General features: G+C 34.7%; 2 protein-coding genes across 2 annotated transcripts; one reads left to right on the plus strand and one right to left on the minus strand.

The window, feature by feature from the left end:
• The first annotated feature begins 3,990 nt into the window (after positions 1-3,990).
• Positions 3,991-10,607, plus strand: LOC109149380 (ubiquitin carboxyl-terminal hydrolase 16-like). Its single transcript, XM_019297117.1, has 11 exons — positions 3,991-4,753; positions 5,895-7,239; positions 7,330-7,418; positions 7,916-8,001; positions 8,128-8,290; positions 8,378-8,498; positions 8,592-8,749; positions 9,120-9,204; positions 9,282-9,494; positions 9,583-9,644; positions 9,728-10,607. The coding sequence occupies exons 1-11, from the start codon at positions 4,371-4,373 to the stop codon at positions 10,389-10,391; spliced, it is 3,369 nt and encodes a 1,122-aa protein (XP_019152662.1). The 5' UTR covers positions 3,991-4,370; the 3' UTR covers positions 10,392-10,607.
• A 5,906-nt stretch (positions 10,608-16,513) lies between these two features.
• On the minus strand, positions 16,514-17,884 carry LOC109149383 (AT-hook motif nuclear-localized protein 17-like). The gene has a single exon (XM_019297120.1). The coding sequence runs from the start codon at positions 17,648-17,650 to the stop codon at positions 16,745-16,747; it is 906 nt and encodes a 301-aa protein (XP_019152665.1). The 5' UTR covers positions 17,651-17,884; the 3' UTR covers positions 16,514-16,744.
• Positions 17,885-22,385: the final 4,501 nt, after the last annotated feature.

Here is a 22,385-nt window from a genome sequence, read left to right on the forward strand (position 1 = left end):
TACTTAAAATACGCCCATTGAACGCGTGGCGTGCATGCGCCCGAGTAGGCACTCGATCATTCTGTGCCTAATGCACAAAAATGGGAGCTCCTTTAAAGCGGGTGGGGCCTATTATGCCTGTAAAAATTAAGGGAGTAGCTGGAGCATGCACCTTAAACACTCTCTCTCCTCCACATATGTATTGTTGCCTAAAAAACCACACCAAAATGCATTGGTGTGGATGCTCTAAAGGTTACAAGTTTGATTTCTATCAACTTTTTCAGTTGTTATCAATTTCGTCACAATAAATTTTTTTAATGTGATTTATCTTTTCTATGTAGATTATGGCTCTGTTTGGTAAAATGGCTGTTAGCTGATAGCTGTTTGGTATAATTTTGTTTCTCAAAAAGCTAATTGAAAAAGTTGCTAGGAGTAGTTTTTTTAATTTTAGCCTTTTGGAGTTGCAAAAAGCTAATTAACCAAACATTTATATTGATATTTTAACTAAATTAAACAATTAATAGTGGTCAAATAAGCCAAAATTGGCCTATAGGCTAATTTTTTACCAAACAGGGCCTATATTTCAAGCTATTATATATGAATGTTGTTTACTTAGTGTACACCGTCAAATAGTACTTACGAATTTATCTTGTTAATAAACAAATATTGTGATATATATCTAGGTTAATGTTTGTGCATCAAGCCAACCCTACTCTATAACACACCTGTAAGTTTGGCGCGTTAATTAATTGCCCAAAATGAACTTTCATTTTATAACAGGGTTAGGGTAAAGATCCTAGTTATACATTATTTCATACAAATTGTACATCTAATTCAATAATATATATGTGTGTGTGTCTGTGTGAGATTGAAATTTATTGGAAATTGAATTATTGCTATTGTAGTAGTTCATGCACGATTCATGAATTGGTAAAAAACTAAAACAAATAAATTTTAAAAAACAAAACAAAACCCGGTGGCCGGCCACCAGCCGACACTTTTTCTTTTTTCTATTGTTTATTTAAAAATTGTTATAATAATTTTTAAAATAAAAAATAATTTGATTGTAGGACTAAACGTGATACAAATTACAAAATTACGAACCTAATTTAAAGATATTAGTAGTCAATTCAAGGACCAAATGCAATACAAATTATATAGTCAATGTATCTAATTTGATAATTTTAATAGTCAATACCAAATTTGATATATGTATGTAATATACTCAAGGGACCAAAAAGGATATTTTAAAAAGAACACGTGTCAGTTCAAGTAGTAAAACAAATCATTTTGGAATTAATTAAACATTTTGGCTAATTTAGAGGGCTTTAATGGAGCGTTTTTTACTTAAGGAATTCAATTGCACTATCTGATTTAATTTGGTGGGCTAATTTGACCCCTTTTTCCTATATTTATAAGTGTGTGAGAAAATGAACTTTCTTTATGTACTAAATATTATTGGTATATCTCCTCAAAAGGGTGTCTTAATGGTGGAGTATAATTCTCATACTTAAAGGTTATGAGTTTACTTTTTGTCAACACTCTATGGTCTAAATTCGTCGCTAAGTGTATTTCTTTTTAGTGCGATTTACTTATCTAGTAGCGGGAAAATGTTCAAATTAGCCACCGAACTACCCGCAAAAGTGCAATTAGACTATCCAACTAAAAAAAATACAATAAGGCTCTTGAATTGTTTAAAATTATGCAACTCAACCAAATTTGACGTATTCCTTCGGTCATCTTTTTAAACATTTATTATTTTTAATTTATTTTAATAATTACAAAAAACACACACAACCCCCTCCTTGTCATCATCTCCGGTCGAAGACGAACACGAGGAAGCTATTTTAAAAAAATATTTTATTCAAATTTATTAAAATAACTTTTTAATAAGATGAAAATCATATCAACGATGACATGATGAACATGTCAAATTTGATTGAATTACATAATTTTAGATAATTGAGAGATTAATTTATTTATTTATTTATTTTGAATTGAATGATTTAATTATACTTTTGTACATAGTTTAGTGATTAATTTGAACATTTTTCCAAACTAATATGTTATTGGCCCTGGCCCCTGCTGATTGGTCTTGAAAATATATAATGGTGTAATTTTCAATGGTCATAACGCATATTATGTACCCATGTACTATGGTTGTAGAAAAATAAAAGAGCTAGGTCTATTTTCCACAGCTATGATTCTATGAAAGAAAAAAGTGGTACTCTCCTACTATAGGTTGCCCCCCCTGCGTATGATCGTTTAATTTTCCCAATAAGAGAAAAGTCATCGTCCTCATCATCTAATATTTGACACGAAATTATTCGTATTAACAGCTCAGTTGATCACATATATAAAATTTAGAGAGAATGACTATGGATCGAGCCTCATTAGCGATAGTATGAGAGCAATCTCTCAAAGTGAGGGTGTCTCATTATATGCAGTAAACAAATGTTTAGCCTATAAGACACGCATACATTCGAGATTGAGATGATTGTGTAAATTAAAATGAGGTGGGGGCTGGTTCAAGTATATTTGGAAGAGTAAGAGTGATTTTATTACTGATCATATAGTACACAAATATGAACTATAAGACACGAGTACATGAAATTGATAAATCAAATAACTTGGACTTAGTAGATATAATGAGTATGAGAAGTACAAGAATAAAAAGTTAAGAACGTGATGATTCATGACAATAAACTAATAGAGTGTTTATATTGGATTCATGCGTCTTATATTATGATGACATATTATAAGTAGGCTAATATGACTTTCTGATTTTTATGTAGTACACTTTTTATAGCATAATATACACACAAAAAAATTAATAGAAAAGACAGATATAAACTAAAAATATAATTTAAATTGAAACTTATTATATTTTTATTAAATTATATTATATATTATATTTTATGCATCAATCAATAATCGAATAAATAATAGTATAAACATTTTATTTGCAGATCGATTCAATATTTGTAATACCTTTATTTAAATTCAAACATGATATAGATCCAATAGATACCGACAAAGAATGACAATATTTCTTATCAATTAATTTTAATATTAAAAAAAAAAACAAATTGTCAACCCAAAGAATAACATGCCAAAGAAAAATTAGTTAAAAACTTAAATAAATAATAATAATAATAATAATATTGATTGGTGGGGCTAGACTAATCTCCACCGGCTTGCAGCGCGGAAGTGAAAACCGTTTTTTTTACAAGCGGCCCAATTTGGTCCATCCGGTCGGAATATTTTTGCGAGCCCGATATTCACGTCTCTCAAATCGATGCAAAGGGCTGAAAATTCCTTACCCACCCCCCACCCTGCCACCCAACCCCCAAAATTCCTTTCTTACACACATTACATATACATATTTTAATAAGAAATATTTTCGAAATAATCCAATCAAATTCATCAACAATTAATTTAATAATAACAAAATTTTACATTTTAATTAAATTTTTTTATTGACTTTTTAAATTTGAATCGATCAACCTACATTTGAATAATAATTACAATTTTTTTTCAAATATGAACAAAGAATATTCCAAATTCACCCCTTAATGCTTAAGCAATTGTTGAGATTTAGCTTGCATGGACAATTCAACTGGTTATAGGGGTAAAGTTCGAAAAGAATGACCCGGGACCGAGTTGTGCACAGTAAACAAAGGTCTAGCTTCTATGACTTGGTTGAGTTACCATGATTTACATTTCTCAATGCTCTGTGAGGACCTTGGGGTTGAGGATTCAACATTTTAGAAAGAATTATTGAGATTTAAAAAGATTTTTAACCGTCAAAAACCTTAAGGTCAAACAGCATAACTGTAGGTTGCAGATTCTAATCTCAATGAAAATATTGACTCTTTTGTGTTAAAACAAAATATGTATAAACAGATACGAAGTACTATATTATACAATAATAAATAGTTCTAAAAAAGACTTTTAATTAAATACTAAGCAACGGAATTAGCTGCAGTATTATTTTTGGCTTTTTCAAATTTACCCCTAAATTCTCGATCTGGAAAAATCTTTAGGGTCGGAAATCTGAGTCTCCTTCACTTCTTCTCCGTCTCGGCGTATCTTTATTGCTTCGCGAAAGGTCACATCTATTTTCTCTCTCTATTCGGTGTCTCTCTGTGGCGTTTATGTACATATATAATCTATATGTTTTGTATTTTTCTCGTTTATATCGCTGTCAGTGCGGTGGAGAAGGCCAATCGTTGGCGGGTTTGATCTCACAATTGGAATCCGATATATCCTGGGGGAATTTCGTTGAATTTATTTGGATGGGGGAGGGAGGTGTGTAATCTGTGAGGTTTGGATGTAGTGAGGGTTTGGATGTGATCGAGAAATAGTGTTGTTGTGTATCTATTGTGTAAATGCTTCTGGGAGGGGATCTAGGTCTGCGCGTTCTCGTGGCGGCGTTCCTGGTGTTCATAGGGCCACTGCTGGGCTTTTTGGTCCGCCAGAAATGGCGGCACGCGGAGGCTAGGAGGGAGGAGATCGACCGGCTTTTGGTTTTGGCTTCTGAGGAGGCTGCTAGGGCTGAGTTCGAGGCGGCTGCGGAGTACGGCTTTGAGTATAGCAGCTATAGCTTCGGCTCTGTGGTGGGGGATGAGGTGCCGGCGGCGGTTCCGGCGCCTGCTCCGGTATCTTCAACCTTGACATCTGTGCCAGTTGCGCGGCAACTGCCGTATCAATGTGCTCAGTGCTTTTCCTCAGCTTCTACGCGGTGCTCCCGGTGTAAAGCGGTTCGATACTGGTATGTTGATTTAGAACTCCAATTTCATAGAACATCTGATTTTTTATTCACTATCTGGTGAACTCCAATCATAAAACTTTACTTGTGCTCCTGATGCGTTTGCTCTCTATGAAAATTGCCTTTTTTATGACATTTGGAAGATGATGATTATAGTGTTAATTCTTATCTTTCATTTTGAATTCAATAGTTGAGTAAGATGTGAATGCCAAATGATAATATCCACCTAAATAATTTGTCCACGGTAGGCTGAGGAATTTTGGAAGGAAAGATCATATTATGCTTTTATGAGCATTGAGCAATGGTGAATTGTCAGAGTAGTTTTAGATCCCCACCTCTAGGAAGACAGTATTTATTATGGTGCATCACACACAAATTTATCTATAGCATGATCGTGATGTTTGGTGGGATGGGCAATTTCCTTACTTGGTGTTGTACTAGTTGGCCATTTTTTAGGAATCTCACATATCATGTTCTTCTAGCTACTTAGCAAAAGGCAGACAGAGAAATGTTCTACACTTCTACCCCTATGTTGCACCATTCTCTAAGACTGATGAATTGTCTGGATTGGAATGTTATTTTTAAAGAACCAAACAACTGCATCTTTATTTGAATTTAAGGGGTTTTATCATATCTTTTCTTGTCAATGATCTATGATTCTATGGAAGTCCTTTTATGGCATTTTCTTGCATTGAATTAGTAATCCTTGCTATTGGAAATAAGATGACTTAAGGAGGCTCTCATCCTTGTGCTTAATTATTGTTTGACACAAGTCTCTTCCCCACCCCACCCCCCAATAAGATGCTGTATTGGATTGGTTTAGTTTGTACAGAATGTATCAGTAGGATCACAACAAGAAGCATACTGCCATTGTTGGTAGCTAAAGATCTTTTTTTTTTTTTTTTTTTTTTTTTTTTTTGTCTTTCCTAAGGTTAAGGCTATTTCTATGTTAAAATGAAGAACAGAAGAAGTAACATTTAGTCAAAGACTCAAAATTGGGAACTGCAAACCTGTTGACAAATTTTAATTGCACAGCTGTGTATTTGTTCTCTTATGTTCAGCACTTACTATGTCCATGCTGTATTACTTTCCTTTTTTTTTTTTGTTTTCCCCTGGTGTTCTTAATAAAAAATGAATGTTTCAGCTCTGGTAAATGTCAAATCATCCATTGGAGACTGGGCCACAAAGATGAATGCCATCCACCTGTCAACAACAATCATGACAGTTATGGTAAAGGAGCCAATGATTTTAAGGTATTTAGGCAAGAAGCAAATGAAGGTTATGCTGAAGGAATTGAGACTGAAGAGAGGAACACTCCTGGATCAATTGATGCATCTTTTGCAGAGCCTACATGTTCTGAACCCAGTATCTCTGGGGCAGAAAACACAGAAGATGTTATGGAAGGAAAACATTTCACAGATGATGGAACTACAAACTCAGACTCTGAGTTTTCACCTCATTCATTTTCAACTTCCACTACTTCTAGTGAATCCTTTTCCAGCACATCCATCAGTGATGATTCAGATGGTTTTGACAAATCTGTTGGTGCTGGTTCTGGTCACACAAAAACTTGGCCAACCAACTCAGATCATAAGCCACAATTTCTGGAGCAATCTGCAGTGCCCAGTTCTGTAAATGTTGTCTCTTCAAGTAAATCTGGTCATGTGAATCCCAGTGCTGATAAGAATACAAAATCAAAGTCATCAAATTCAACAGTATCAAGTGTTAATGGCTCTAGTGAGTCTTCATTATCTGTGTCATCTGTACCCTCTTCTGGCTTTTGGGAAGGAACTGCTCACTACAGTAGATCTAAAGTGAATGTAGTGGATGATGTTTCTCATCCTGATTCTGAAGATGTTTCATATTCTTGGTTGCCCACAAACCGTTCTTCTGAAATGGCAAGAACTTCAAGTCCCAGTGTGGATGAACAAGGCCCAAAAGCAAAACCAAGTGATGCAGCCCAGCTCTTACAAGTTAAAGATAATGTAGACTTGAAAAGGTCTTCATTGAGACCCGATTCTCATAATACTATTGATCTCAATAAGGCCAGTGTCAGAAGTACATCAAGTTTTAAGGAATCTAGACGCTCTTTATCTACTGCTTCCGATGCTTGTAAAGTGGAGCATTTAGTGAATAATGACACATTGAAAGTCAATTCCCCACCAAAAGCATCTGATAAGAGCATTGAAGGCTTGAAGAATGTTTCACAAACTCCAAAAGCCAGACAAGTTGAATCTCTTTCTACAAAGGCTCCTAATGGTCATCCATCTTCTAATAACAGAAGACATGATTCTCAAGGTGCAAAGTCTGCAAAGATTGATAGTGCACAAGTTACTGCTTGCTCATCAGATTCTGGAGGTGATTCACAAAGTTCTAAGAGTGGCTTAAAATCATCGGTGTCTAAAGTTGTTGATCAACTCAAAGCTTCAAAGTCACGGCATAATTCCTTAGGAGCCTGGAGTGAGATTGGAGGAAGATATAATAATAAGGTTCAACTTCATGCTTTGCTCTGTATTTTCAATTTGTATGGATATGGTCTAGTGTGTCAAGCATTTTATTAATTACTTCATTCTTGACAGGGTCTATTTCCATATGAGTTGTTTGTGAAGCTTTTTAACTCAAAAAAGGTTGAATTACGTCCATTTGGCCTCACAAATTGCGGGAACAGGTATGTTGAGCTAAGATAGATCGTTTGCTCATCATGCTTTATTTTGACTATCCATTTAACATATTCATTACATTCTAGACTAGCTAATCAGAGATACTCTGTATAATTTGTGAGATCCCATAGAGCATAAATTTCTTTTATGAATTTCCATCCACCATTGTTTCTTTTTGGCTTGTGTATTTCACCTTAGCTCTAATTTAAAGCTATTAGACAGTTGATGTTTAATATTTATTTATCATTCCTCAGCAATATTGCATCTTTCTTTCGATTGTTCTAGCTCATCGCTTGTATTTATTGTAACTTTGTCCAATAATTCATGATTGGACATATGCTGAAAAAATTATCATATTTCCAATTTAATACCAGTGAGCTGCTACTGGTTGTTACCCATGTGTTTGTCTTTTTAACAATCCGAACTTCACTCTAATAGAGAAAGCTTTTACGTGTGGACTTTTTTGGGTTTTACAAATGCATGACTTTTATTTAATATCCTGCAGTTGTTATGCTAATGCTGTCCTTCAGTGCCTGGCGTTTACTCCACCCTTCACGGCTTACTTCCTTCAAGGCTTCCATTCAAAAGGATGTATGTTTCTCAATAATAATTTTATGCAATTGATTTTTGAATCTTATTCTCTCATTAAAAGAAAGTGATCCTGTCTTGTTTTCATATTCTTGTAACTCCTACTTGTTTCTCCTTTCTCTTTGTTAGGTGCAAAGAAAGATTGGTGTTTCAACTGTGAATTTGAGAGTTTAGTTCTAAAAGCAAAGAATGGGAATTCTCCGCTCTCCCCTATCCGGATAATTTCCCATTTGGAGAATATTGGGAGCAGTCTTGGTAATGGGAGAGAAGAAGATGCTCATGAATTTCTCAGGTGAGCTTACTTGTACATCCTTTGAGATTCGTTCACTTTACTCCTCCAAATGCTCTTGCATAGTTGACTCATATATTGGTATTGTAGGTATGTCATTGAGACCATGCAATCTGTTTGCTTAAAGGAAGCAGGTGTCCGTACATCATGCTCTTTGGAAGAGCAGACAAGTCTCATTGGGCTTACATTTGGGGGCTTCCTTCGTTCAAAGGTAATCTGTGGTCTTCTAGGAGCTTGCAAAGATTTTGATTTATATGATCTCCATAGAAATTCCTACCTGGTAAATTAATGATATAATTTGCAGATTGAGTGCATGAGGTGTGGAGGCAAATCTGAGAGGCATGAAAGAATAATGGACCTTACAGTTGAAATTGATGGAGATATTGCAAGCCTGGAAGGAGCTTTAAGACAATTCACACATACTGAGATTCTAGATGGTGAAAACAAGTACCATTGCAGCAGGTAATCTTTAATGCATTTGTCATAACTTTTCCTGTAAATATCAGATCTCTTTCCATGGAATTATAATTTTGTTATTATCAATTCATTTTTTCATGTGCTTCACCCCCCGCCCCCCCCCCCCCCCCCCCCCCTTTTTCATCCCTCACTACCCATAGTTTTTTAAATCATGTATTAAATGTCCACTTAAATTTCAAGTCTATTTCAGATGAAATTTTCAGTAGTGTAACCAGTGCAACTGTGGTTTCTGACTACCCTGTCTAGAACTTTTCTTGGTTGTTTCTGGAGTGGTGCATTATATTCTTGTGATTTGACTGTTTGTGTTACTGATATGATTTGGATACATCTAACTAGAACTGAATTATCTTATCAGATGCAAATCATATGAGAAAGCCCGGAAGAAGTTGAAAATATTGGAGGCCCCTAATGTCCTCACTATTGCATTAAAGAGATTTCAGGTAATAACACCTTGAATAAACTTTTCCTTTTTCTTATTTTCCCTTACTACTGCTCACTCACTTTTTTCCCTTTGCAGTCAGGTAAATTTGGGAAGCTGAACAAGACAATAACATTTCCTGAGATTTTGAATCTGGCCTCCTATATGAGTGGAACAAGTGATAAATCACCAATATATCAGCTTTATGGAGTTATTGAACATGAGGACGTCATGAATGCTGCCTTTTCTGGGCACTATGTTTGCTATGTCAAGAATTTTCAAAATAAGTGGTTCAAGGTCAATGACAGCAAGGTATGTTGTTTGTCCTTGAAACATCAAAGTTAACTAAATCGAGTATTTAGCACTGTCTGACTTATCTCTGCCTTTTACATGGTCGTAGGTAAAACCTGTGGAAATTGAGAGCGTCTTGTCAAAGGGAGCTTACATGCTTCTCTACTCGAGGTAAATTATTTCTCTCTCCTTTATGTTGAAGCCTCTGTTTTTGATCAGTTGAGTTAATGTCTCGCTTGATTTTATTTTGGTAGGTGCTCTCCACGTGCCCCAAAATTAATAAGGAGTTTGACTTCTCATGATCCAAGGGGACAGAAATATGTAAATTGTAAATCAAGTTCTCACACAAATTCATGGGATCTCTCTAAAGGTGATTCTACAAATGACCCAGCATGTAGGGAATGCTTCAATTCTGTTCAAGCGAGTTCCTGGCCACATCGGACAATATTCGAGGACTCATCCAGTGACAACTCATCGTCTCTTTTCTCCGAAGGCTGTTCTTCTAGCACAGACAGCAGCTACAGGGATTCAATAAGCGCAGAGGATTATGCAGCAGATCAACTATTTGGTGATCCTGGAGGCGCCTGTTGGAATAGCCCTTGGAGGATCTCTACTGATTCCGACACATCTTCATCCTCGTCCTCTCCTTCTCCATTGTATTCAAGGCATTCACGCCTCTCTAATATGGGGCATTACGCGTCAGGCTATCCCGAGACGAGTGGATATGCAGATTCAGCCGTCGAGGATCGGGGATTTTGGACAGGAACATGTGATCCCGAGGTATCGAAAAGCAAAGGAAGTATTCCCTCGTTGAGTCCGGATTCAGCCAAACAGTGTAGACATTTAGGTGGTAGTAGTAGTAGCGGCGGCCAGAGGTTAGGATCGGATAAACCTTTTGGAACCATGAAATATAGATGAGGTAAACCCCCAATTTGAACATCATACAATTAAGTTTTGGTAATGTAAAGTGGTAAATAAACTTTGATGAGTTGTAGAGTTGGGGGTTAGAGGTTGGGTGTACGTCTTGGGCCGTGTTAAGAAACCGGCCATAATTTTGTCACTCTTCCCCTTATATTTGTAGGGAGTAACATATATAATATTTATATATATATAGTTTTTAACATGAATATAAAATGTGAATTTTTGTTCCAAATAGATCCGTGTGTTCTAGTATAGCTATGTGTGGTTTAATTTCCGTCCCAACAGAGACGAGCAGACAATCAACAACTTGAACGGCTGAACTAGACAACTATGTAAGTATGTATTATTATAGTCAGTATCATATCTATAGTAACTCGATAAATAGGTAATATTGCGACTTAATTGTACTATTTCATTGGTTTAGGAGATCATAATGAAGTTATTTTAGTTGGGGATTGGGGATACCATTACACTATTTGTTATATTAAATGGACTAATTTGACACTTTTTTTTACTTTATTAAAAAATAAAACGCACTCAAAATACACAAAATTTTGACAAATTCAAAGCAGAAGTCTGCCGTCAGATATGTATTATCTAAGACTATCTTTATCCATGCAATATTCTCTCACTTTCAAAATGTCATATCACTATGTTTGCAATTATTCATTATTTACTATCCATCCATACAATTCCCTCTCCTTTTTCAAAGAAATTTTGACAAATTCAAAGCAGAAGTCTGCCGTCAGATATGTATTATCTAAGACTATCTTTATCCATGCAATATTCTCTCACTTTCAAAATGTCATATCACTAAGTTTGCAATTATTCATTATTTACTATCCATCCATACAATTCCCTCTCCTTTTTCAAAGATGACCCCTCTATCACATTTTATTTCTTTTAATAATAATAATAATAATAATAATAATAATAATAATAATAATAATAATATATAATAGCCTCTCTTTCCTCTTTGCAATTCTGACACATCAGTTGCAACATTAGAGCACATCCACAATAAGGGGAGAAATGAGGGATAATGTAATATGCTTTCTCTTGGGTGGAGTTAATAACTAGTATGGGAAAAAAATAATGAGGGGAAGAATTTGCTTGCAAGGAGTGGGGAGAATGAAAAAAAAAAAAAAAAAAAGGACCACATGCTGTGCGCATTTGGCGCACAGTGGCCACAGCCGAGCGCGTGCAGTGCATTTTGTCTTGATGAACTGCAAATTAGCATCAACATGTCTTTTTTTTTTTTTTTTTAATCAAATCAAATCAAATTAAAATGTATTTTGACAACCGCTATTTTGAGCGAGTTTATTGCACAATATCTTTCTAATGTAATTTACCTATAGATAAAAAAAAAAATTTGTTAAAAAAAAAAGTCTACCCAATACATATTTTTTAGTATTAACTATTAATATATATTGTCAATCAAAATAAGCGTATTATAGAATATGCATGGTCGAATGAAAAAGTAAAAAAGATAAATTATAATTTTTCCCTCTTTTCTTTTCTTCTTCCAATAGAATCAAAACGTATAGAAGAAGCAAACGATTAAAATGTTGGAATTTAAGATGATGTATTTATCAGAACAAGACTACTCATGTAGTTTTAACCCTAATGGGGGGGGGGGGGGGGGGGGAATTTCTAATGGTTAGGACCCACTTTCCAGCTGCTGTTGCCATTGAAGAGTATAAAGCTTTCATCCAAAATTAGGATTTTTTGTCATTTTTGTATCCCAATTATTCATCCATATCAAAAAGTCGTCAAATTATTACTCCATACGTCAACATATGACATCGGAATGTATCTCGTCATCTTATGTTTTAACATGGAGTTAGCTAGAATTAATGGGTTGTATATATCACAAAGACTCTCTTTTTACACTATTATAAATTAGGGATATTTTTAACCACCCACTCACCTGGTAGGGTCTGAAAATTCTGAAAAAGGTGTAAAAGATCTTGGTTCAATTACCAAAATATGATCACATTTATGTGAGATCGTCTTACGGATCTTTGTCTTTGAGATGGGTCGAGTCAAGTTGAGTCTTTTTAAATGTAATACTTATATATACTGAAAAATATAATACTAATAAAAACTAAAGGGAAAATGACACTTTTTCCCCCTAAGTTATATACATATAGCACTTTTCCCCCTTGAATTATTCAAGTGGCTGTTTTTCTCCCTGAAATGTTAAATGGACATATTTACCCTTAAAATAAATATTTCATTTATTTTTTTTCTCTAACAAATTATGACCACAAGTTGGTTCAAACCAAACAGACACTATAGAAATCAAATCGAAATATTCTAATTACAATTTAGAATCGAAACACGATATTTAGATTTTATTAAAATCGTGAACCAGGATGGCCGGTTCATGGTCCTAACTGAAAAAAATAAAATACATTTATTGTTGAATTTAGACTATTTTAAAATAAAAAATTAAAATTTTAAAAATAAAGACGGTTTAAAATCGCTAACCGGATCTAGAACCGCCGGTTCACGGTTCAGGATCCAGTTTTTTCGATTCATAATTTTAATGAATTGAAATTAAAATATTGGGTTCTGGATCTGAATCATAACCGGAAACTTTTAATTCGATTGCTATAGTGTCTGGTTCAATTCGAATCGAACCGTGGTCATCCCTATATATACGCAATAATTTATTGAAAAGGAAAAATAAATAAAATGTTTACTTTAAGGGTAGAAATGTCAATAAAATATATTAGGGGGGAAAACCACCACTTTTAAAATAATTGAGGGGGCTAATGTGCTTACATAAATAATTCAGGGGGAAAAAGTGCTATAAGTATATAATTAAGAGGGAAAAAGTGCCATTTTCCCAAAACTAAAATATTGATTACTTATAAATAAAAACGTAAAACTTTTGAGGAAAAATATAATACTTTTACATAATGTAAAAGTATTACACTTTCTCATATAAGTAATGTTGGCAAGTGTTTGTCATTTAAAAGGAAAAATGTAATACTTTTAGGGGGCGTTTGGTTCACGGAATCTTGGATTACCCCAGGTAATAGGATTACCTCCAATAAGGTAATGTGACATGTTGGGAATGTAAGATTACCTTGTGTGTTTGGTTTGGATGGTGTAATATAATATTACCTTGTTTGGTTCAAGGTTATATTTTAGGTTATATGGATCAATTTACAATAATGTCCCCAATTATATATATATATATATATATATATATATATATATATATATATATATATATATATATATATATATACACATAATGTGTGTGTATTTATTTATATGTATGAATGTATATCAATGCTTAAATATTAAAAAAAAAAACTAAATATATAAATATACACATGTATATTTAATTATTATATAAACATATATTAATTTCATTATTATTATTATTATTAATTATATTATTATTATTATTATTATTATTATTATTATTATTATTATTATTATTATTATTATTATTATATAAGGATTAGTTAACAAGGGCAAAGTTGGAATAATTCAAGGTAATCTAAGATTACCTAAAAAAAATGGGGGTAATCACATTACCTTGAAACATTACCGCCACGTCAGCTTTCAGGTAATATAACATTACCAGGTAATCTTATAACTTGAACCAAACAAGGTAATATAACATTACCAGACTCAGATTACCTAGGTAATCTAAGATGACCTGAACCAAACGCCCCCTTAAATCAAAACCTAAAGATTTTTTTTTTCTTTAAAAGTATTACACTTTCTCATATAAGTAATACACATTTTATTTTTGATTAGTATTACATTTTTTCGTATAAGTATTATATTTCATCTTAACCCAACCAGTTTCACACAAGTTCTTACCCCAAAATATTACTCCATGTTTGCTTAAATAAAAATTTATTTACCTACAAGTTGAGGGACCACATATGAGAGATCATTAAAGAAGCATAAGTGCAAAACTACAAATTTTCTTTAAATTAATTTTTATTTTGCTTATAGCAGTTGGTATCCTTAACAAATCTAAATTACGTTCAAGCCAGAAGTCGTTGCAAGTACATTTTTGACTCGAATGATGAAAAATTAAGTCTTCTAAGCATTAAGCTTTACATAATTAGTTTTAATGTATTAATGGTGGAGATTGATTATTCCCTAAAATAATAAAAAAGAAAACGGACATGCTCACACTTTTACCAACAATACACAAACAACATTTTTCAATTCTACTTATAGAATTAAGTTACTACAAACATCTACCCAAAATATGATACAATTATATTAATACTGTTCTACGACATGGAACTCCCAAATTTTATTTTCTTGAGTGATGAGCACGAATAAGTAACTTTTTTTTTTTTTTCATGTGAGTCTCAATACAAATGTTTATATCAAGATTTTGTGCGTGGAGTAAAAGTTGAGAGTAGAAAATAAGAGTATACATATGAGGTGTTTGGTAAATGACTGTTAGTTTATTGAGTTAGTGAGTTTGACAAGATTATAGCATTAGCTGATTGTAGAAAATTTTTTGGTAAATTAGTTGATATCTGATAGTTTATTACTACAAGATGAGTTTCTCAAAAAACTTATCGAAAAAGCTATTTTAAGTAGTTTTTTAAATTTTAATATTTTAAAGCAATAAGTTGTTATAAAAAATTAATTAATTAAATACTTGTATTGATTGTTTAACCAAGTCAAATGACTAATAATGGTCAAATAAATCTTATAAATTAACTATTTGTCTCAAACAATTAATAAAATTAAGAGCCTTAGCTTATTGCCTTGTTGAAATTAAACTACTTTCCCTGATTTTTTAAAAATATATAATAAAATCCTTCCATTATCTGCTGCTGCAAGTGAAGCCAAATCAACAGGAAAATGTAGTCATTTCTTATCTCTATCTGTCATTCGTCATTTCTCCGCAGCACCCATGCAAAGACATGACAACATCTCTAAAACTCCTTCCATTTCACATTCTCCAACATATCACTCCCCCTTCCAATTTTCCTCTACCCATTTTCCAAACACTTCTCAATTTTCCACATCATTGCATCATACTTTTTTCTTTTTTCTATTTAAGCAATAATTTTAATTAATTATAAATATTTTTGAAAATTTTTACATACAAAAGAATAAGAACAAACATACTTGCAAAAATTTAAATCATATAAAATAGGGAAATCACTATTTTGGTTCTTTAATTGTTTCTTAACTGTTAATATAGTTCATAGTTTTTAATTTTAATTAATTTGATGCTTGAGTTGTTAAAATTTCGTCTATTAAACCATTCGAGGATCAAATTGACAAAATTTTTAAAATGGAAACAATCGTCATTTTGATCCTTCGAAATGTTTAATTGACAAAATTTTATACAATTCGAAGATCAAACTAAGGTGTGTTTGGAAACCCCCAAAATTATTTTTTGAATTTTCTGTGCTTTGAAGATACTGGAAAATCAAAATTAACGGTAATCATTTTCCAATCAAATGAAAAACAGTGTTATTTTGGAGAAAATAACTTCTACTATACTAAAATTTAGCAGAAGAAGTTATGTGGAGCACAACCTTAATCTGGTTTCCTATATCGACGAGCACAACTTTAATCTAGTTTCAACAAGAACAGCGTGCTATGGTTTTCAGCAGAAACCTGAGTTTTTTTTTTTTTTTTTTTTTTTTTATAAATACATTATTTTTAGTATTATTATAAATATTTTTTATATTTTAAATAAAATAATTAAATTAAATATAATTCTACTCATTTTTCAGGAAATGGACAACAGAGGGCCGAATTTTAGATTTTTGTGGCCCTGTTCTGGTAAATAACTGAGGCCCTCCAAAATCATGATTTTTAAAACTAACATATACGAGTTTCGAACCTTTGACCTCTAAGTTAAAAGACAATAAATACATATTTCAACCATCTCTTCATAGAACCTTTTAAGATTAATTGTAAACTTTTAATTTTTATTTCTAAACTAGCTAGGTAAATATTAAATATTGGGCCTCTAAAATTTGGGGCCCCTCTAAAATTGGGGGCCCTGTGCGGTAGCCCAGCTTGCACAGCCTAAAATCCGGCCCTGATGGACAACACCTCAATATAGTCTTCCAAAACCAAATACTAAAAAAGAAAATGACTCATTTCAAACCATCCAACCAGTACATTAATTTGTTTTAGGGTTTAAATTTAAATGCAAATATTCAAACTAGCAAAAAGATAACCATTCCGAGCCATAAATCTAAGTTACTAGACATAGCCAAAAGTATATACTTTTAAGATACAAACTCGATCAAGACTTGAAAAGTCAAGCTAATTAAACTAGCAAAACCCAATACTAGCTTATCCACGGCCAAATTAAACTTGGGCGCATTTTAGTAGGGTGGCGGAGCTTGTCTAGCCGTTGGCGCCCATATCACATCCGACGCCATTTGACAGTTAAACGTCGACGATAGCCCGCGCGGCTCCGTAGCGCCGCCGCTCTCCTCCCCGCCGGAAGACTGGAGGCCGCTCTCATTTCCTCCACCACAATTCTTGCCCTCCTCATCCACCGGCAGCCTGTGATGCAAAGGATTGTTAAAGGTGGCGGCGATCAGGTACACCGGCCCGGCCGTGGTCAACGGTCCAACCACCGGCCCACCCACCACCTGCCCCTGCGGTCCGGCTAATGCTATCGTGAAATCTTCGGGTCTCGAAGTTACGCCAGAAAAATTCACGTTTGGGTTCAGAATCGTAGCGGAAATAGACAGAATATCGAAACGGCCATGGAAGATAATGTTGGGACCGGGCGCGGTGGAGGGCTGCCGGAGAGTGACGTCGGAAACCGTACCCGACCCGCTCAGGACACAAAGCCCCATATCCCGCTTCCGGCAAAACCTAGTAACGGAACCGATCAAGTCAACCCCGCCGGGTAATTCGAGTACGTAAGGGCTCATGGAAGGCCCGGCGTCAAGAGTTATCACCACCGGCGGCTTGGGCTTGTTCTTCGACCCCGGCGGCCGCCCGCGGGGGCGCCGGGAAATCTCGATGCTGGCCCCGTCGTTAACACAACTAGGCGTCCCACCCACAGCCGAAATCGGTTGCGGGGCCACCACGACTTCACTGTTCTTACAGTTGTCACCTTCTTCGGAAGATTTCAATTCCAGCCCACCGGCGGCGTCTTGGAAAGCGTTTTCCGGCTGAAGCTGCCGGAGGTGGTAGTGGTGGCTTTGGAACTTGTGGCTGCTTTGATCGAGCTTTGCAAACATACCTTTCTTTCCTTGTATATATTCCGGTTTCATTCCTTAAACTCTTCTTTCTCTCTCTATATCACTATATATAGATACACACACACACACAAATATAATATAATACTAATACTAATAATAAAGGCAGATAAGGAAACGGATCAAGAGAGAGAAAATATGGATGGGATGATGGAAGGAAGTAGGCAGGAAGATGAAATGAGTTTATGAGGAAATTTTCTGGGTTCGAGAAGAAGGGTAAAACCGTAAATGCGCGAGTATGGAATATGTGAGGGAGATGGATTTTGGCAGAGACGGACACGTGGAAGCGCTTGGAAGCCAGGTAGTCTGACAGCGTCGTTGGTTAGTGTGCCCGCTTGCGTGTTGGGCCGGACTACGTGCTGGCCCAAGTCCAGAATGAAGCCCATATCTCCATTAAGTGAAACGGCCCAGTCTATAAGTTGTTATACCATGGATCAAGGTCCGTCTTGGTCTTAAATGACGTATAAATGATGTATTTTTAGTATTATAATTGTGAACTTTTAGAATATATAAATTCTGTTTCTAAGTCAAAACACATAATAATAGCTGTAAAAAGAAATTATATGATCATTAAATCTTAATATGTTAATATTGTGTGACTGCAATATTTGAAAGGAAATCAATTACATATATGTTAATATTATGTTCTTAATATACAAATTATGAATTTTTAAAAGGTAAATTTTAAATATTTAGATCTCAATTTATCTTGTAAGGTGAACTCGGATTCACATAATAATTTGCGCTACTCTAGTGTACTAGTGCGTTGGGGATTGCTATAAGTTAGAAATGGGCTTTTAAGACATCTATGAAAAAATAGGCTTTAAAAGTTGTTCAAAATATCAGGGCCCATATGGTTTTAATGTGATCCGACTTGGGTCAGACTGTTACTACTGACATTGATGTTATCCAAAATCAGGGAAAATATTGTATTATTCTCATTTTCCCTAGGTAAATCAAGACAAATCTTATTAATAAAGAGTAAAAAATGAAGTGTAATAGGGTTCCGAATTGCACATCAAATGATAATGAAAATCAAGCCCGGGCAAAAAGACTGACTATCCATTTTTAATAATGATAAATGAGGACGAGAGATCTGATCTTGTGGTTGTCTTTGGCTGGTTTAGTGTCTTTGTTTGAGGAGTGATTAATTGTTCTGAAGTTAGTTCATTTAAATTTTCATGACGCCTTTTTCACAAAACAAAAGAAAGATGTTGGACAATTTTTTACCATTTTTTGGGAAGGATTGTACCAACCTAATCAATATAATGTGTAACTAATTAGCATGTTTCATGAATTTAGTTTCGTGTAAATTAGTTGAAGGCATTTTATCTGTAAAAGATTTACAAATTTATATTCGATACATCAAATCACTTTGCAATTCCTTCGTTAGTTTCTCTATTTCCGTTTCATACATTTCTCTTCATTTATGTTGAGTGACTAATGACTTCCAAGTCAACAAATTAACACATAATACCCAACTTATAGTAGAAAAATGTTTACAAGCCCGGGGAAGGTCATGGGTGCTTAGAGCATCTTCAATACTTGTAGTTTTTTAGAAGTTTTTGCATGTGTGATTAAAAAATAAAAGATGGGAGGGGAGGGAAAAAGAATAAAAAATAAAAAATAAAAAAGAGCAAAATTTGAAAAAGTAATATAATTAAAAACAAAAAAGTAAAGATTTACGCGCTTGATTAGGCGCGAGATTTGTGGCTCAGCTCACGCGAGGTAGCGCAACTTTTCCTTCTTTTTTGGTGGGCCTACACATCTGACAAAAATCAACTCTTTCAAATCAAATCTCACTTATTCTCTCTCATCTCCCTTTCTCCTTCACATAAGTTTGGCCTCTTCAAAAAATTCTCCAAAAATTATTGATGGAAATGCAATTAGGCAACATTAAAGATTGTCTGACCCAAATTTATGCAACATTTTAATAATTATATTTTTTTTTTCTTCTAGAGAAAATCGAGAATTGGTTTTCAATTTTCTGACAGAAAAGGGAAAAGTGTCAAATAGCCCCATCTACTATGGCGAAGTGTTCAATTCCACCCACGAACTAAAATATAGTGTAATCAGCCCAATTAACTTTCTAAATTTGTTCGTTTAGCCTGTTTCGCAGGTAACCACCCCATTGCTGATGATGTGTTCCGGTTAAGCTTATGTGTCTTGTTGACATGGCAAAGAATAACAAAAAATAAAAAACATGTGGCAAAAACTAACAAACACATCATTCATCTCCCTGAAATTGCCCCTGAAATCCCCAATTCATACTTCTTCAACCCTAGCGCGGAGAAATTAGTTTCCAAATATCCAATCCCCAATTCGAATACTAGAGGACATTGACGACATAGAAGACATCGACGCTGGTGGAGAACATTGACGATATAGAAGACCTCCGTGGTACACAATCCCGTCGACGCCATTGACGAGCACGAAGGTAAGTTTTTTTTTGCTAACCCGTACACTCTGTATGTTTTGCCAACTATTCGGTTTTCAGGGGTTCTTGTTGCTTTGCTTTTCTCTTGTTGCTTTGCTGTTATATAAAGTGGTAAATAGTTGAAGTGGTCCTATTTTGTTTTTTGAAAAAGAAAGATGCTTGTTGTTGTGTGTGGTCCAGACAATCCGTAGGAAACTGTAATGTGGTCCTGTGGGGGTCCTACAAAACACTACTCTTTAATGGTTTGGTTGTTGTGCTTTTGAGATTGTGTATTTAATATTTGTAACAGATTGTGCTTTTGTGCTTTTGAGATTGTGAAACAGATTAGTTTTGTCTGCTTGTGATTTTTATATTGTGCATTTACTTATTATATTTCAGGATGTCAGATTGTATTGAATTACTTATTCACCATGGTGGTAACTTTGTAAAAACCCCTAGCCTTAAGTATGTAGGTGGAGAATTAGAAAGTGTTAAAGTTGACCCAGACTTGGTATGCTATCCACATCTTATGAAGTACATAAAAGAGCAAAGATATGGAAACATTGTATCAATAACATACAAACTACCTGAAGAATCTTTTAAGTGTTTGAAGCTGTTAAATAATGATGCAAGCAGTCTGCACTTAGTTCAGATTACTTTGAAGGGTAAGAAATGTGAAATATATGTTGAACATGGCTTAGATGATCCAGAACTGGTTTCCATTATGACTTTGCCTTGCCCTGAAACTGTAGAATCACAAACGGATAATAGAGCCAAATCTGGTTGTTTGAGTGATATTGAAATAGACTTGGATGGGTTTGAATTTGGTAGTGAGGGTGATGTTGGGGCAGAAATAAGAGGGGAGGTAGGGGTTGAATTTGGTAGTGAGGGTGATGTTGTGCCAGAAATAAGAGGGGATGATGGAGCTGCATTAGGAGGGGATGATGGGGCTGAATTTGAAGGGGATGATGGGGCTGAAAGTGATGGACAAGTAGGGTCAGACTTTGCAACTGAAGATGAGGCAGAAAGTGATGGACAAATTGATGAAATGCCTAATGTTGGGCCTGATTGTGGGGCTGTTGGTGGGGCAGAAACTGTGGGTGTGGGTGCTGATGAGCATGAGGGGAATGGTTCTGTGTACTATGATTCTGATGATCCACCATCCATTCAAGAAGAGAATGAGAATGATGTAGGTGAAGAGGCCCAATCCAGTAGTCTGAAATCTAGATATCCAATATATAATTCAAAGTCTGATCCACCTCATATTGAGTTAGGTATGCTATTTGATGATAATGTGCAATTTAAAAATGCAATGATTAGTTATGCTGTGCACAATAAAAGAGATATATATTGGAAAAAGAATGAAGCTAAATATGTAAGGACTGAGTGTAAAGGAGAGGGGTGTCCATTCTACTGTAGTGCAGGGTGGGAAGATAGATACAAATGCTTTCAAGTAAAGTCAATCAATCTAGTCCATAGATGCAATTCAAAGTACAAGCTAAGAGTTGTGAGTCAGAAGTGGCTTGTAGATAAATTAGAGGACAAAGTGAGGAAGGATCCTTGCATTGGCTTTACTCAATTGAAGAATGACATACAGGCTGATTTAAAGCTCAATATCTCAATAAGCATGGCTAGAAGGACTCTCCAAGGAATTATAAAGAAATTGGATGCAGGATATGAAGGGCAGTTTAAAAGATTAAGAGATTATGCTGAAGAATGTCTGAACTCCAATCCAGGTAGCACTGTTAAAATATAAACAACTAGGGTTGTTCCTAATGCTCCATCTGTTTTTCAGAGAATATATGTGTGTTTTGCTGCTGTTAAAAAAGGGTTTTTAGAAGGTTGTAGGAAGGTGATTGGGCTAGATGGGTGTTTCTTGAAGGGTATGTTGAAGGGGGAGATTTTAACTGCTGTTGGGAGGGATGGAAACAACCAGATGTATCCTATTGCTTGGGCTGTTGTTGAGATCGAGAATAATTCATCTTGGAAATGGTTTCTAGAGTTGTTGAAGTCAGATCTAGGGATGTGGGACAGCAGTGATTGGACAATTATGAGTGATCAACAAAATGTATTCTATATTAGAGATGAATTCAGATTTGTATAAGTTAATTTACTACTTAATTTACTGGTTGTTGCCTATAATTGATTGTGTCTTCTATTTTGCAGGGTCTAAGTAAAATAATTGCAGATTTATTTCCTGGGATTGAGCATAGGAATTGTGCAAGGCATGTCCATGCTAACTGGAGTAAAAGTCATAGAGGCAAGGTTATGAAAAAACACTTCTGGCAGATTGCTAAGGCTACCACTGAAGCGCAACTTGAAGAAGAACTCAAG

Source organism: Ipomoea nil, unplaced genomic scaffold, assembly GCF_001879475.1.
Source record: "Ipomoea nil cultivar Tokyo-kokei standard unplaced genomic scaffold, Asagao_1.1 scaffold2159, whole genome shotgun sequence".
Classification (NCBI taxonomy): Eukaryota; Viridiplantae; Streptophyta; class Magnoliopsida; order Solanales; family Convolvulaceae; genus Ipomoea; species Ipomoea nil.